At 37.4% G+C, this 13,901-nt stretch overlaps 1 protein-coding gene across 2 annotated transcripts in view; it reads left to right on the top strand.

Annotated features, from left to right (window-relative positions):
* The window catches only part of LOC124711889 (NADPH oxidase 4-like), a 196,820-nt gene extending 187,379 nt beyond the window's left edge, over positions 1 to 9,441 (top strand). For both annotated transcript variants that reach the window (XM_047242132.1, XM_047242133.1), the window contains exons 15-16: positions 5,715 to 5,815; positions 9,292 to 9,441. In XM_047242132.1, the coding sequence (XP_047098088.1) occupies positions 5,715 to 5,815; positions 9,292 to 9,409 (219 nt within the window). In that variant the 3' untranslated portion in view covers positions 9,410 to 9,441. The remainder of the gene's footprint in view (positions 1 to 5,714; positions 5,816 to 9,291) is intronic.
* Positions 9,442 to 13,901: the final 4,460 nt, after the last annotated feature.

The raw sequence follows: 13,901 nt of genomic DNA, 5'->3' as shown, positions 1-13,901 counted from the left end.
ATGCTCTCCCTGAAACTCTGTACAACCTCTGGTTGTGCTAAATCTCCCCTTTTTTATTTATTTATTTATTTTGATCGAACATCAACTGATTACAAAAAAAGGTTTTTTTTTTTGTTCCAGTCTTCATTTTTGTCTCCAATGTTCTCCCCTTAGATCTGCTACAGTTTTGTTTATCAGTCCTAAATAATTTTCCATACATTCACAATTCTTCATTTTTAGTGAATATAACTTCTGCCTCAGTTGCACAGTGTGAAATTTGCCACCCCTTGGGGTGAATATTTCTTGAAGTTCTTCCCATACTATTTTTGGATTTGACAAATTTCTTATATGCATTTGTTGCTCGTTGCATATGTGAAGTATAACTTTTGCTAGCTCCTTCCCTTGAAGTGTTGAACATGCCTTTTAATCAACAGCTGATGTACCTTCACCAGGTTCCATCCCACCAGTTTGAATTATAGTCCACAAATCAGAGTCTGTTTGAATCATTTTTATCTGATACAATCAGAAAGCGTAATTCACTCCATTTAATTTCTCAGAAGTGTGTCTGTTCTCCATCACATCTACCCATTTTACTGTTATTTTCTTTTCCCTGAAATCACAAACACAGTCACAGTCAATTAACATTTTCGAAGTGCAAGAGGATGAAAGGGGGCAAGGCACCAGGTTGGGACGAAGTAACAGTGGATATGATACGAGCAGCAGGAGAAGTAGGAACCCAGTGGCTATACAGAGTGCTGAGGGTGGTGTGGAAGGAGAACAGAATTCCTGAGGATTGGAAGAAAGGAATTATAGTCCCGATCTTCAAGAAAGGGGATAAAAGGAGATGTGAGAACTACAGAGGAATCACCCTGCTATGCCACTGTGGAAAAATCTATGAAAAGATGCTGGAGAAGAGAATAAGAAGCAGTATTGAAAGTAGACTGCAAGAGGAGCAGTACGGTTTCAGACCGGGAAGATCAACAACGGACCTCATATTTGCGGTAAGGCAACTGCAGGAAAGGCACTATGAGTACGGGAAGGACTTAATCATGGCCTTTTTGGATATTGAGAAGGCGTATGATAGTATCTGTAGGGACAAGCTCTGGGATGTGCTGAACGCAAAAGGGATAGACGAAGAGATTACACGAAAAGTCAGAAAAATGTATGAGGGAAGTGAGAGTTGTGTGAAAGTGGGGAGGGAACGTACTGCATGGTTCAAGCTGGAAAATGGGCTGCGACAGGGAAGTGCACTTTCGCCTTTATTGTTTATTATTGTTATGGATGAAATCCTACAGCAAGTATCAGATGCAATTGGAGATCATAAAATGAAAGCAGTGCTTTTTGCCGATGACCTGATGTTATGGGGAAATTGCGTGAAGGAGGTGCAAGAGCAGTTAGATGCATGGGAGGCAACGGCAGCACAATATGGAATGCATTTCTCTGCAAAGAAAAGTGAAATAATCGTCACAACAAGGAAGAAGAATAGGCCAAATGTGGATATAACTTGTGGAGGGGAAAAACTACAAGTGGTAGAGAACTTCAAGTACCTGGGAAGCGTGATTGAAAGTAAGGGGGGAAACGCAATGGAAATAAATGAAAGATGCAGAAAAGCAGGGCAGTTCTACAAATGCATTAGGGGGCTTATTTGGAGCAAGGAGGTGCCACAGAAATCCAAGGCAATTATATACCGAACCTACTTTGTCCCCATATTGACATACGGAAGTGAGACATGGGTAATGCACAAAAGCGACAAAAGTAGAATACAGGCTAGTGAAATGAAGTTCCAGAGGAGCAGGTTGGGTGTAACAAGACGAGACAGATTGCGAAATTTGTATGTGAGGGAAAGACTAAAGGAGGAACCAGTACAGGACAGGATAGAAAAATCAAGACTGCAGTGGTATGGACACATGAAGAGAATGGATGAGGGAAGAATTCCAAAGAGGATGTTTGATCTGCAACTGGAGGGGAAGAGGCCCAGAGGAAGACCAAGAGATAGATGGGTGAAGGGAGTGAAGGAATGTGTGATGAGAAGAGGAGAGAACTGGACGAAGGTGGAAGAGGGGGAATGGTGGAAAGACAGAACACGGTGGAGAGGCTTGTGTTCCCGACAGACCCAGCCAGTGGCTGGAAACTGTCCAAGATGATGATGATGAATGCGTGAAAATGGTCAGCCTGTATTGGCAGATATTTTGTGTTCACCACATGTGTGAGTTTTATAGATTGGCTAATTGACACTAACACAGTTTTCTATTTTCTCAATTAGCACAACTGGGCCCATAATCATTATTGTAATGAACTAAAACTGTTGTATCACACACATTATATTTATTGAGAGAAGAACTGCTTACAAAACAGTAACAGAGTAACACTACAACAAAACTTTGATTGTCTTTTTAAATAACATCAAAAATAATCCAGACACATTAGAGAAATAGAATGAGTGGCATAAATAAAGAAGCACTTCTCCAACTCTTTATCCCTTAACAGTTAAAAATAAATTAGTTTCCAGGAGTCAGTTTCCTAAATGGATTACATGCTTCAGTTATCATTTCTGCACAGTGTAAGTACTGGGGGCATTCAATAGTAATACAACATATTTTTTTCTGAATGGTTGGTTTTATTCAGGATTCCAATACACCATATTACCCTCTCCCCCTCTTGTGGCTACAAAATCCTGTTTTTCAATATAATCTTCATTCAATGAGATGGCCTTATACCACCTTACTTGGAGGGCCTGTATGCCAGCATGGTACCGCCCTACTGGTTGACATCAGAACCAACATCTTGCTGCATCAAAAGCCTCCCTGACATCCACATACTGCTGTCCATGAAGTGCATCCTTCATTGGGCCAAACAGATGGATTTTAGAAGGTGCAAGATCTGGGTAGTAGGATTAATGTGGAAGAACAGACCAATGAAATTTTGCAACCTCCTCTCAGAGACCTTGCGTTGTCATGGAGAAGAAGGAGAGTTCATTTGCATTTTTGTGACAACAAACATGTTGAAGTCATTTCTTCAGTTACCTGAGGACAGCACAATGCATTTCAGAGTTGATTACTGCACTGTGAATAGAAATAGAATAACCCCTTCAGGATCGCAGAAGACCATCACCATGAATTTACCAGCTGAGGGTGCAGCTTCGAACTTATTCTTCGCAGGAGAGGTGGTATGGTGCCACTTCACAACACGGATTGCCATTTTGTTTCCTTTTCAAAGTGATGAACTCATGTTTCATCACCTATGGCAATGTTTGACAAAAAACTGTCATGATCAGCCTTGTACTGTGCAAGTAATTCTGCACAGATGGTCCTTCGTTGCTCTTTATGGTCTTCTGTTAGGCAGCAAGGATCCTAGTAGGCACATCCCTTTGCGTATCCCAACTGATGGATAAGTGTTCAGCACTCCCAACAGAGATATCCAGTTGAACTGTGAGGTGTCTGTCTGTGTTCCATCAGTCACCTCGAATGAGAATATCCGCACGTTTCAGCACTGCAGTTATCACAGCTATGTGCGGCTGGCCGGCATACATGAGATCAGACAGGTTAGTGTCACTTCATTGCGAGAATGACGGATGCATCACCCAAAACAACTCACTGTATTCTGTTCATTGCCAGTTCTCTGTAGACATTCTGTGAGCACTTATGAAAATCTATGATGTTTTGGTTTCCCAACAAAAAACTCAATTACAGAAAGGCTACATACAGTTGGAACTTCATGAAACCATAGGAGCTGAAGTGCGAATATTCCATGACATCCCACAACAAATTCCACTTTTCTTTCAACTGAAATTGGCCAACAAATTGTTTGAAATGCATCCTGTTGTAGTAATAAACCACCAGAGCTGCTTTTTTAATATTTTATTTACCACTACTGGTTTCTAGTGATGATTCACTCTCAAGCAATATGTAAATATAGTCAAGGCTTTATTAATATGTACAATTTTTACTTACATTATAAGATCTTAAACGTCAATTTTCCATTACTGTTTACTTTTATTTTGTCATATTTTTGCATGCACTGTTACAGTATTGATTTATGTGTCAAATTATGATTTGTTAATATTTTTGATGAAAGTTTGTTTATGTTATGTGTAAAATTTAGAACTGCCTTTTTTCTGAATTTTACAAACAATATAAACTGATTTTCATTAACGATATAAATTGAGTAACAAATAACATCTCTGTCACAGAGATCAATATTGCAACCACAGTCTAACATGTACAGTTGCGACACTCACTGCTATGAAAAATGTTATCATGTGACAGTTGGTGCAACACTAGCACCCCAAGCAGTGAGAAAGCAGCTGTAAAATTAAAGTTTGTTTTTAATTATTTTTCTAGTTACTTATCAGAACGGGTATTACATTTTTGTGTTCCAAATATTAATAAATTATCAAGAGACATGAATGATTATGAAATATGTATAAAAACAGTTGAATCTCCCTGATTCAGTGACATAAGTTACAACTTAATGATTAAGAAATACCTTCCAATGTGTGTATAATTGAAGTTTATTCTGCTGAAAGCAAGAGAATATAATCACATTTTTCATTCATGAAAAGAATACATTTCTCTTGTTTGTTCTTATCATGATATGCACTTTCCTTCTCATGTGGTGACTTTGTTGGAAGCCAGATGTTTTGCAACCTCTTACACTTTACTTGAATCTCTAATAAATAAATGTTTTTGTAAATTTAATTACTTTTGCTTCAGAAGCAAATGTGGCGAAGATTAGTGCCAGTTGTGGCTCAGATGCAGTAACAATTCTGGAATTGGTTTCTTCTGTGTTGAGAAACAGTTTTATTGTTTCTGTTCTTTTATTATCATGTCTATGTGGTTTTTCCTTCAGTTACAGTTGTGGTAGCTTATCTGATATGTTAAATAATGTAGGTATTGCATTCCATACACATTTCCTATGTTCCACATTCACTGATTTGACTGGAAAAGTTGTGAAGAAAATATAACATTTTTTAGTAGTTATGTGATACTTTTCTGCAAAATATCAGGTCTTCTGCTTTTTACTAGCAATGTTTTTGTCCGTAAAGAATGTGACGTTCCCCAGCAAATATCTGTAGGTTACAAGAAGATCGTAAATAAACTGTTTTGTAGAGTAGCGATTCACACTTCCTAGGGTCATTAGGAAACGTAAAAAAAAAGACAAATGTGGTGCCTTCTTATTGTTATTGCTACAATTTATTGCACTATGGGTGCTCCCATTTGTAAAAGCTATTCTGCAGATCAATATAAACAATTAAGATCTGCTTTCACTTTCACAAGATCTCACCAAACTCAACAGTATAACTTTTTGGCTGCTTGGTGCACTGATGTCACAGTGGGCAACAAAAAAATGATGGAGTGTCATGACTATTATGTTAGACTGTGATTGTAACAGTCATGCTCAAATATGACAAAACAAGAGTAGCACATAATTGAAGAATAACATTTACGATCTTATAACATTATTAAAAATTATACCTAAAACCAAAACTATATAAATATGAGAGTGAGGCATCATTTGAAATCAGTAATGGTGAATTAAATATAAAAGAGCAGCTCTGGCAGATTATTATTACAACAGTGTGCGTTCCATATAATTCTGTTTCATCTAGTATCTGTTCCCTTCTCTTTGCATTGCAACATAACAGATTGAATGAGTACAAAGCTAATTTCCTTATTACTTAAGATGCTGATTTCAGCGTAAATATCGTGTCTGAATATTTTTTTCATTTTTTGCAGGTTGAAATTAGCCAGAAATACAAGGTTTTGTTACACCGACTTCAGAATGGTCGTCCAAAGTGGGGTAGTCTTTTTAAACAATGGAAAAATATGTACAGAAGGTAAGTAAGCAAAGAATTATAGTTTACTTCATTCAATGTTTGCTTTTATTGTGAATTTTGTTTGTTTATTCCAATGAATTGAAGTGAGAAGAATATTTTTTTTTAATTTTATATTCAAATTGTCCTTTTAAATTTCACACAGGAAACAAATAAAGGCAGTAACACAGTATCTGCTTACCTACTCTCAAACAGAACCAACTGATGTGGAGCTGACAGCCTTTAAAATAAAAATTTAAAAAAAGTTTTTATCTCCTCCACTAAACCATTTAAATAGTTGCTTTGTCGGGAGAAAGGGATAGCATAAACAGAAATAATGAGTAAGATGCACGAGCACTAGAGGGAAGGACATATTTTTTTCATTCTGTCAGTTGTAAGAGAGACAAGGTGCAAGGAAGTAGCTCAGAAGCTAGTGAGCTAACAGTTAAAATTCATGTTTTCAGAGATGGAAGATGAGAACTTAACTCAAAGTGAACTGTAATGTCCAAGTAGAAACTAAAGATTTACAAATATGGACAAAAAACAAAGAAAAGGTTGAGATGGGAGTCTGAGAATAACATGAGTACAATTGGCTCACATCAAATGCCATCATCCCTTGTTGCTGTCACACCATGGTGAAAGACTAGTATACGTCTTCTTCAGACCAGAATCCAGATTTCATAAAATTTCATGCTTGCCTCATTCCTATTGAAATCTGTATGGCCTCTGTATAGCCTTTCATGGTATCTGCTTGTGGCTGCCAGTACTTGAATCCTATTAAAATGAATATGGTGGTCTCCTGGCTGCAAAGTATGCTCCGCAACAGCTGATCTGTCAACCTCCCCTCTTCTGCAATTGCCCTTATGTTCTTCCAGTCATTTTTTCACTGTTCTTTTTGTAGTACCCATGGACACCTCCCCATAACTACATGGAATCCTATAAATTCCTGCTTTTTCCAGCAGTAGGTGAGTATCCTTGGCAGGTTTTAGGTGAACTTGTACCCTCCATGTGGGTTTGTAGATTACCATGATGTTCCACTTTCTCAAGATTTTTCCTATGCGGTCAGTAATGTCCTTACTGAATGGCAGGAAAACTTCCAATTTCATTGCTGCTTGGACATTGCCATGATTTCTACATGGTAGTCTTAACACTTTTTTCACCTCTGTGAGTGAATAACCATTCTTGAGTAATGTGTTGGTGAGATGTTTTAATTCTTTGTCAAACAACTCTAGTTTGCAAATTTGCCTTGCTCTATCCACAAACTTTTTTATATTGCTTCACTTTTGTTGTGAGTGGTGGTTGGAATCCCATGTAGGAAACAGGGTGTGTGTGTGTGTGTGTGTGTGTGTGTGTGTGTGTGTGTGTGTGTGTGGGAGGGGGGGGGGGGGGTTCACTAAAACTGTGTGGTCCAAGCTACCATCTTCTTTCTTGAAAACTAGCACACCATGAAAATTAAATCTTCCACCTGCCTCCTCCTCCATGATAAACTGAATCTTTGGATTGATCTCATTGAGATGTTTGTGAAACTGATCTAGTTCTTCCCTGCCACATGACAACAAAATAAACGTATCAGCCACATACCAGAACCAGATATTCGTTTTCTTGTTCACTGTTTCCAATGCTGCTCCTCAAATTCTTCCATAAATCAGTTTGTTATAAGTGGGCTAAGTGACTCCCTAAGTGGGCTTAAGGACTCCCCACAGTGACACCATCCATCTGTTCACAGAACTCATTGTTCCATTTTAAATATATTGTTGTGAGGCAACATTTAGACAATTCTGTAACATTGGGAGGAAAAATCCAATTCAGCTGTTGCAACACATTGTTGAGTGGAACCACAATTAATAGCGACACCATATCAAAACTAACTAATATGTCCTCTGGCTGTACCACTATGCCATTTAACTTACTGATAAAATGTGCTGAATTCTTGATATATGAATCTGATCGGCCAACATACGGTCGTAATAATATTTTCAAGAACTTGGCAACAGAATATGTGGGCGAAACAATAACACTCGCTAAAGATCTTAAAGGATCATGTTCTTTGTGCACCTTCTGCAATCGATAAAGTCTTGTTGGTAGTGCAAATGAATTGAACTGACCTTTCTGAACACTCTATTCAATAGAGGACTTCTTTATCAACTGCGTAACAGTTCTAAGAAATTTGTCAGTAAAGTCTTTACTCAATTTCCTATATGTTAGCAGATAATCTTGCTGTCATGCTAGGTCGTATTCAAGACAACCATTGCATTTCCATTGTGTAGAGCAGGATGCTAGCAGAGATTGAGGGCAGGAGGATTATGGAAATGAAGGAGGTAAAGTAAGGACAACTCCCATCTAAGTAGTTCAGAGAGGCTGGTGTTGGGGAGAAGGATCCATATGGCAGGAGTTATGGAGTAGCAATTGAAATGAGTATGTTGTGCCAGCAGTATGTTCTGTCACTGGTCTGTCAGGTCAGTGCTTGGCCACAGCTGGGAATGGCCATTCTTTCAGGTGGCCAATTAGTTGATGGTCCTACACACATACATTCCACAGAAACTGCAACAGAGCTGGTGTATTACTGAATTGCTTCAACAATTGACCCCACTGCTGATGGAAAAGAATAATCCTGTCAGAGGACTGGAACAGGATGTGCTGGGTGGATGTATCAGAGAGGTCAGGCACCTGTGTCTTCCAAAATCTTTATTATCTACCCACCAATATGACATGCATGATAAGTAATCACATTACATGAATCTTAACACTCCAGTGCAGCAGCTGCAGGAACACTGATACAAGTTTCACAAAGGCAACAGTAAACCAACCATTACCATCGCTAGAAGTATCATTATTAACAATACTAAAATTAAAGTTACATCCTACAAATACATATGGATAATACATCCCTCATTTCTAAGCACAATGATAAATAGCTGAAGCTCTGGAAAAGGATATGGTTCATTTATACCAGTCCAGGAGTATAGTGGGTGATGAGGGAGGGTCAGGGGTATGTAAGCATATGAGATGGAGAATTCGTCTGTAGACTAAGTTTGAGTTTGGAGATATTTCTCTCTCTCTCTCTCTCTCTCTCTCTCTCTCTCTCTCTCTCTCTCTCTCTCTCTCTCTCAGATACACACACACACACACACACACACACACACACACACACACACACACACACAACCTGAAAAAGGACTCATCCAAAAGCTAAAGAAGCTTTCAGTCTTGTTTATGTGCCTGCCTTCAACTCAGTGCTTCTGCTCTTAAAATTAAATATTTTTGTACATTCATAACCATTACTATAGTAATATGATGTATCACTGAGTGGTGTTCATTGGTCCCAAATATTCTTTTAAAAACTAGAGATTTTCACAAAAGAAACATGTATGCCTGTGTAAAAAAAAAAAATACTCTATTTGTTCAGTTTAATGTTGTCAGGGTTTGTCCCATTTTCATTAAGATAGCTTACTGTTCTCCTCCTTTATCTAAACATTCTAATCACAATAATTTCTTTACAGGCCAAATGTTGCAGTATTTGCCAGTGGTCCAACATCATTAACAAAAGAAATTAAAAAACATTGTTATAAATGTTCAAAAAATGGCACATCATTCAGGTTCATGCGTGAATCATTTTGAGAGTGCAGTTGAAACTGCCAAAAATACCAAAGATAGTGTTTTATTGTTCAAGAATATTTTTGGAATATTGTATTACATTATTTTGTATTGTCTTTTGTTAAATATATTTCATTTTGTTATAGTTTCTTTCTTTATTCAGACAGATCTGAATTACCTCAAACTGTTGGAAACACTAATAATCATGAAATCAGAAGAGAAAATATTAACTGTACAAAATAGTTGGCTTAGTCACTAAAATACTGAAGCAAGGCTAAATCATGTTTCAGATGTATGATATTTATTATTGTGATAATTATTTTAAACTGGGAGCTATAACAAAGTCACAGGTTGATTTAGTCAGACAAACCTTCAGTTGTCTGTTTAAGCTATTAAATCCTCTTGGTAGTTTGTTGAGAAAATACAAAAATACTAGATACTGTGCTCATAAATTCATGTATGTCAAATTTCAGCAAAGCTACAATTCTTGATTTTTAAATGCTTTGTTTTACATTTTGCTTCAGTGAATCAGGGTTCAACTGGCAATTATGAGTATACTTAAGTTCAGAACATCAATCACTCAGTCATAATATGCAAACAAATTTTTAATCATTTCCAAACTTAATACTTCATTTTCATGAGAGAGCTTAAATTCATAAGTCTCTGTCAGTCTGTGACAGTTCTTCTTCTTTATTTCTTCGTTTGTTGTCCTCAGTGTCAAAGTACTGCATTGTGATGCTTGCTGAGAAATGGGGTGTGGAAGTACAACACTAACTAGTTTAAATAATGTAGCCGACATGCACACAGTTGCATTTCACAGTAGTTTACTTTCACTGTTCACAACCCTCTAATAATTCACAGTTATATATGGCCAGTGCACCATTGTTTTAACTTTCCATCCGCTGCATTAATAGTTTGCAGCCAAACCTCCACATACTGCTACAATAGTTTACTGTTGAACATCTATGAGCAGTAAAAACCTAACCACAAAGTTCAAAAGTCTTGCAGAATATTGCGGTACATATTGAATAGACACTGTCATTGTTTTAACACACACCCTAATTGTGTTATACTTATTTCACAGTTAATTTGATGCATTGTTGTTGTTCTAACCAACACAGTTTCTTGTCTGGTCTGAAACTTGGCTGTGGACTGACTGTCTTGGGACCAAAAATTGGGCCCTTATGTATCCTCACAATAATAGGTACTGCAACAACAGATGGTGTGAAGTTAAATTTACAGAAATTACATTTAAAACTTAACTCATTAAATCTACTGAACACCACCTTCTTTTAAACAGTTTCTCCTATTACAAGGGTTAAACCGAATTATTTGTTTAAATCATGAAATTAACACACATAGTTATGCAAACAATACTTTTGACAAAACTGTTTATTTATTACTTTGGAATTAATTAAGGGCTGGCTTTGCTAATATTTTTTGAATAGAGCCAAATAAATACTTTAAAATTACTAGCATTTTGTCTTCCAAATGTTTACATGTCAATAATAGAATTTAAGTTACGAAACAATTACTGATTTCATGCTATAACAAAAGTTGCTAACTAGGCATAGGCAAAATAAATTAGAAAATTAGTTACATACATAAAACAAAGCACAAAATTAGATCTGGTGGTATATTCTTTAAGACTAAGGGCCAACTTTTCTCTTTTATGAAAATGCAGATTGTACATGTGTATATGAATGGTAATTAGTCTAATTAGTCAGAAGTGAAAAAATGAATTTTTAAGGATGCAGATGGCAAAACAAGAGGGGAAGTAAAATTATCCTGGCTTGCTTCGTCACAAGTCTGTCTCCACTGAATAAACTGGACATTTCCTTTTACATTTTTCACAAGGCAAAATGATTACGGAACCTTAAATCAATAAGGTAGAAGTTGTACAAGATGGCTTGTGAATTAATATCAGGTAAATAAAAGTTCAGCTAAAGTTGCACAAATGTGTAATCAAAGACAAACAGATGCTCACAGCAAGCAAGATACAAAACCAGCAATGAAAAAAAAAAAAAGCAACAGATTTCTTTATTGGCTAGTTGTGAGGCATTCAGGCTCTGCATGTCACTTTTATGGGGCTCCACCTGTACTTCATAGTGAAGTAAGGACTGAGTTACTAATGCTTTTGTGCACAGATATGTACCTTGCAGAATACAGCAGTTCATGATGGGACAGACCCTCCATGGTAAACAGTCACTGTAAAGAAACTTCTCTAGAAACAAAGACTACTGTATAATAGAGAGAAAACAAAGCATAGGACTATAGATAGAGAGATGCTGAATGAAACATGTGTAACTGTCAAGAGGGCAATGTGTGAAGCCTTCAGTGACTACCACAGCAGATTATTATTGAAAGAACTTTAAAAAAACATGAAGAAATTCTCATTGTTTGAAGAGACTGCTAATGGCACCAAAGTTAGTGTCCAGACACTCATGGATGAAACAGGTGATGAACTGAGGATTGCAAAGCAAAAGCAAGAAACTTAACTCCATTTTCAAATGTTCCTTCACAAAGGAAAACCCAGAAGTAATGCCCCAATTCAATTCTTGTACCACTACAAACATGACAAAGTGATATTTAGTGTCAGCGGGTTTAAGAAACGGCTAAAATTGTTAAAATTGAGCAAAGCTCCAGAGCCTGATTTAATCTCTACCAAATGCCATATCGAATTTGTGGCTGAGTTAACACCTCTTTTAACAATAATATATCAAAGATCCAAGGAATAAGAAACTGTGCATAGTGGCTGAAAGAAAGCACAGGTGACATCCCTCAACATGGTGGCCCACAGCTAATAGTACATTTTTAACTGGCCACCCTGCCATGATGTAGATGGGCTTGCACAGTCTATTGCATCTAATTAGACTCACATAGTATTTCATTCAATTCGTATGGAATGTGGGCTGGTGCAGGTGTGTATTGAACCAGTGGAGGATTTCCGTTGTGGGCAGAGTATTGTGACTATCAAACACTTAATGTGCCATGGAAGAGATTGCCATTTCTATGTTCTGGAGAGAATGACAATATCCAGGTGGAGTGCCCACGTGGTTAGAGGCGCCACGTCACAGATTGCGTGGCCCTCTTGTTGGAGGTTCAGGTCCACCTTTGAGCATGGATGTGTGTGTTGTTCTTAGCGTAAGCCAGTTTAAGTAGTGTGTAAGTCTAGAGACCGATGACCTCAGCATTTTGGTCCCTTACAAATTCACACACAATATCCAGATGGATAAAACAATGACATGAGACATCTGTAACCAATATGGAGCATAGGTACCTGAAATGGCAGTTCAAACACTGGAAAATATCCAACAAGTGTGTGCAGCTCTACAATAAGGCCCACAGCAATTTGTCCATTACCCTTCCAGAATATTACAAATCTGTTACATGTCTTTGTGGAGGACTGTAAAACAGGATTTAAAGTTTTATCATCCTTATAAGCTGCAAGTGACTCAACAGATACAGCCAGGAAATAAAGTGAGTAGGCATAGTTTCTGCACTACATTACAGACAGGATTGACCAGGATGATGCATTTCTGACAATTCTTGTTATATCTGATGAGGCAAACTTTCATCCAAAGGAGTTTATCAATAAACAAAACTTCTGATGTGATTCTTGAAGTTTTCCCGGCGGACATAATGTTCCATCATCTTTCGGGCGATATAAATTGTCGCTGTCCCGAGTGCACGCCCGAAAGATGATGGAACAAAACTTCTGATATTACTCAGACATAAACTCATAGTTTATTCATGAAAAGGTACAGGGTAGCCCAAAGTTCATCACCTAGTATGCTGTTTAACAGTCTATTGGTATCATTGGGCCATATTTTATTGAAGACAACAACAGCTGGCCAGCGAATGTCAGTTCTGAGTGGTATGTGGCCATGATTATTTATTCATTCTGCAATTATAAGAGTCGGGGGACATGAAAGGGAAGCAGTGGTTGGGAAGGGAGTGATACAGGGTTGTAGCCTATCCCCCAATGTTGTTCAATCTGTATATTAAGCAAGCAGTAAAGACAACAAAAGAAACATTTGGAGTAGGTATTAAAATCCATGGGGAAGAAATAAAAACTTTGAGGTTCGCCGATGACATTGTAATTCTGTCAGAGACAGCAAAGGACTTGCAAGAGCAGTTGAACGGAATGGACAGTGTCTTGAAAGGAGAATATAAGATGAACATCAACAAAAGCAAAACAAGGATAATGGAATGTAGTCAAATCAAGTCGGGTGATACTGAGGGAATTAGATTAGAAAATGAGACACTTAAAGTAATAAAGGAGTTTTGCTATTTGGGGAGCAAAATAGCTGATGATGGTTGAAGTAGAGAGGATATAAAATGTAGACTGGCAATGGCAAGGAAAGCGTTTCTGAAAAAGAGAAATTTGTTAACATTGAGTATTGATTTAAGTGTCAGGAAGTCGTTTCTGAAAGTATATGTGTGGAGTGTAGCCATGTATGGAAGTGAAACATGGATGATAACTAGTTTGGACAAGAAGAGAATAGAAGCTTTT

The sequence above is a fragment of the Schistocerca piceifrons genome, chromosome 8, assembly GCF_021461385.2.
Source record: "Schistocerca piceifrons isolate TAMUIC-IGC-003096 chromosome 8, iqSchPice1.1, whole genome shotgun sequence".
In the NCBI taxonomy this organism is placed as follows: domain Eukaryota; kingdom Metazoa; phylum Arthropoda; class Insecta; order Orthoptera; family Acrididae; genus Schistocerca; species Schistocerca piceifrons.
The sequence above is the reverse complement of the archived record's forward strand: the minus strand, read 5'-3'. Positions and strand labels throughout refer to the sequence as shown.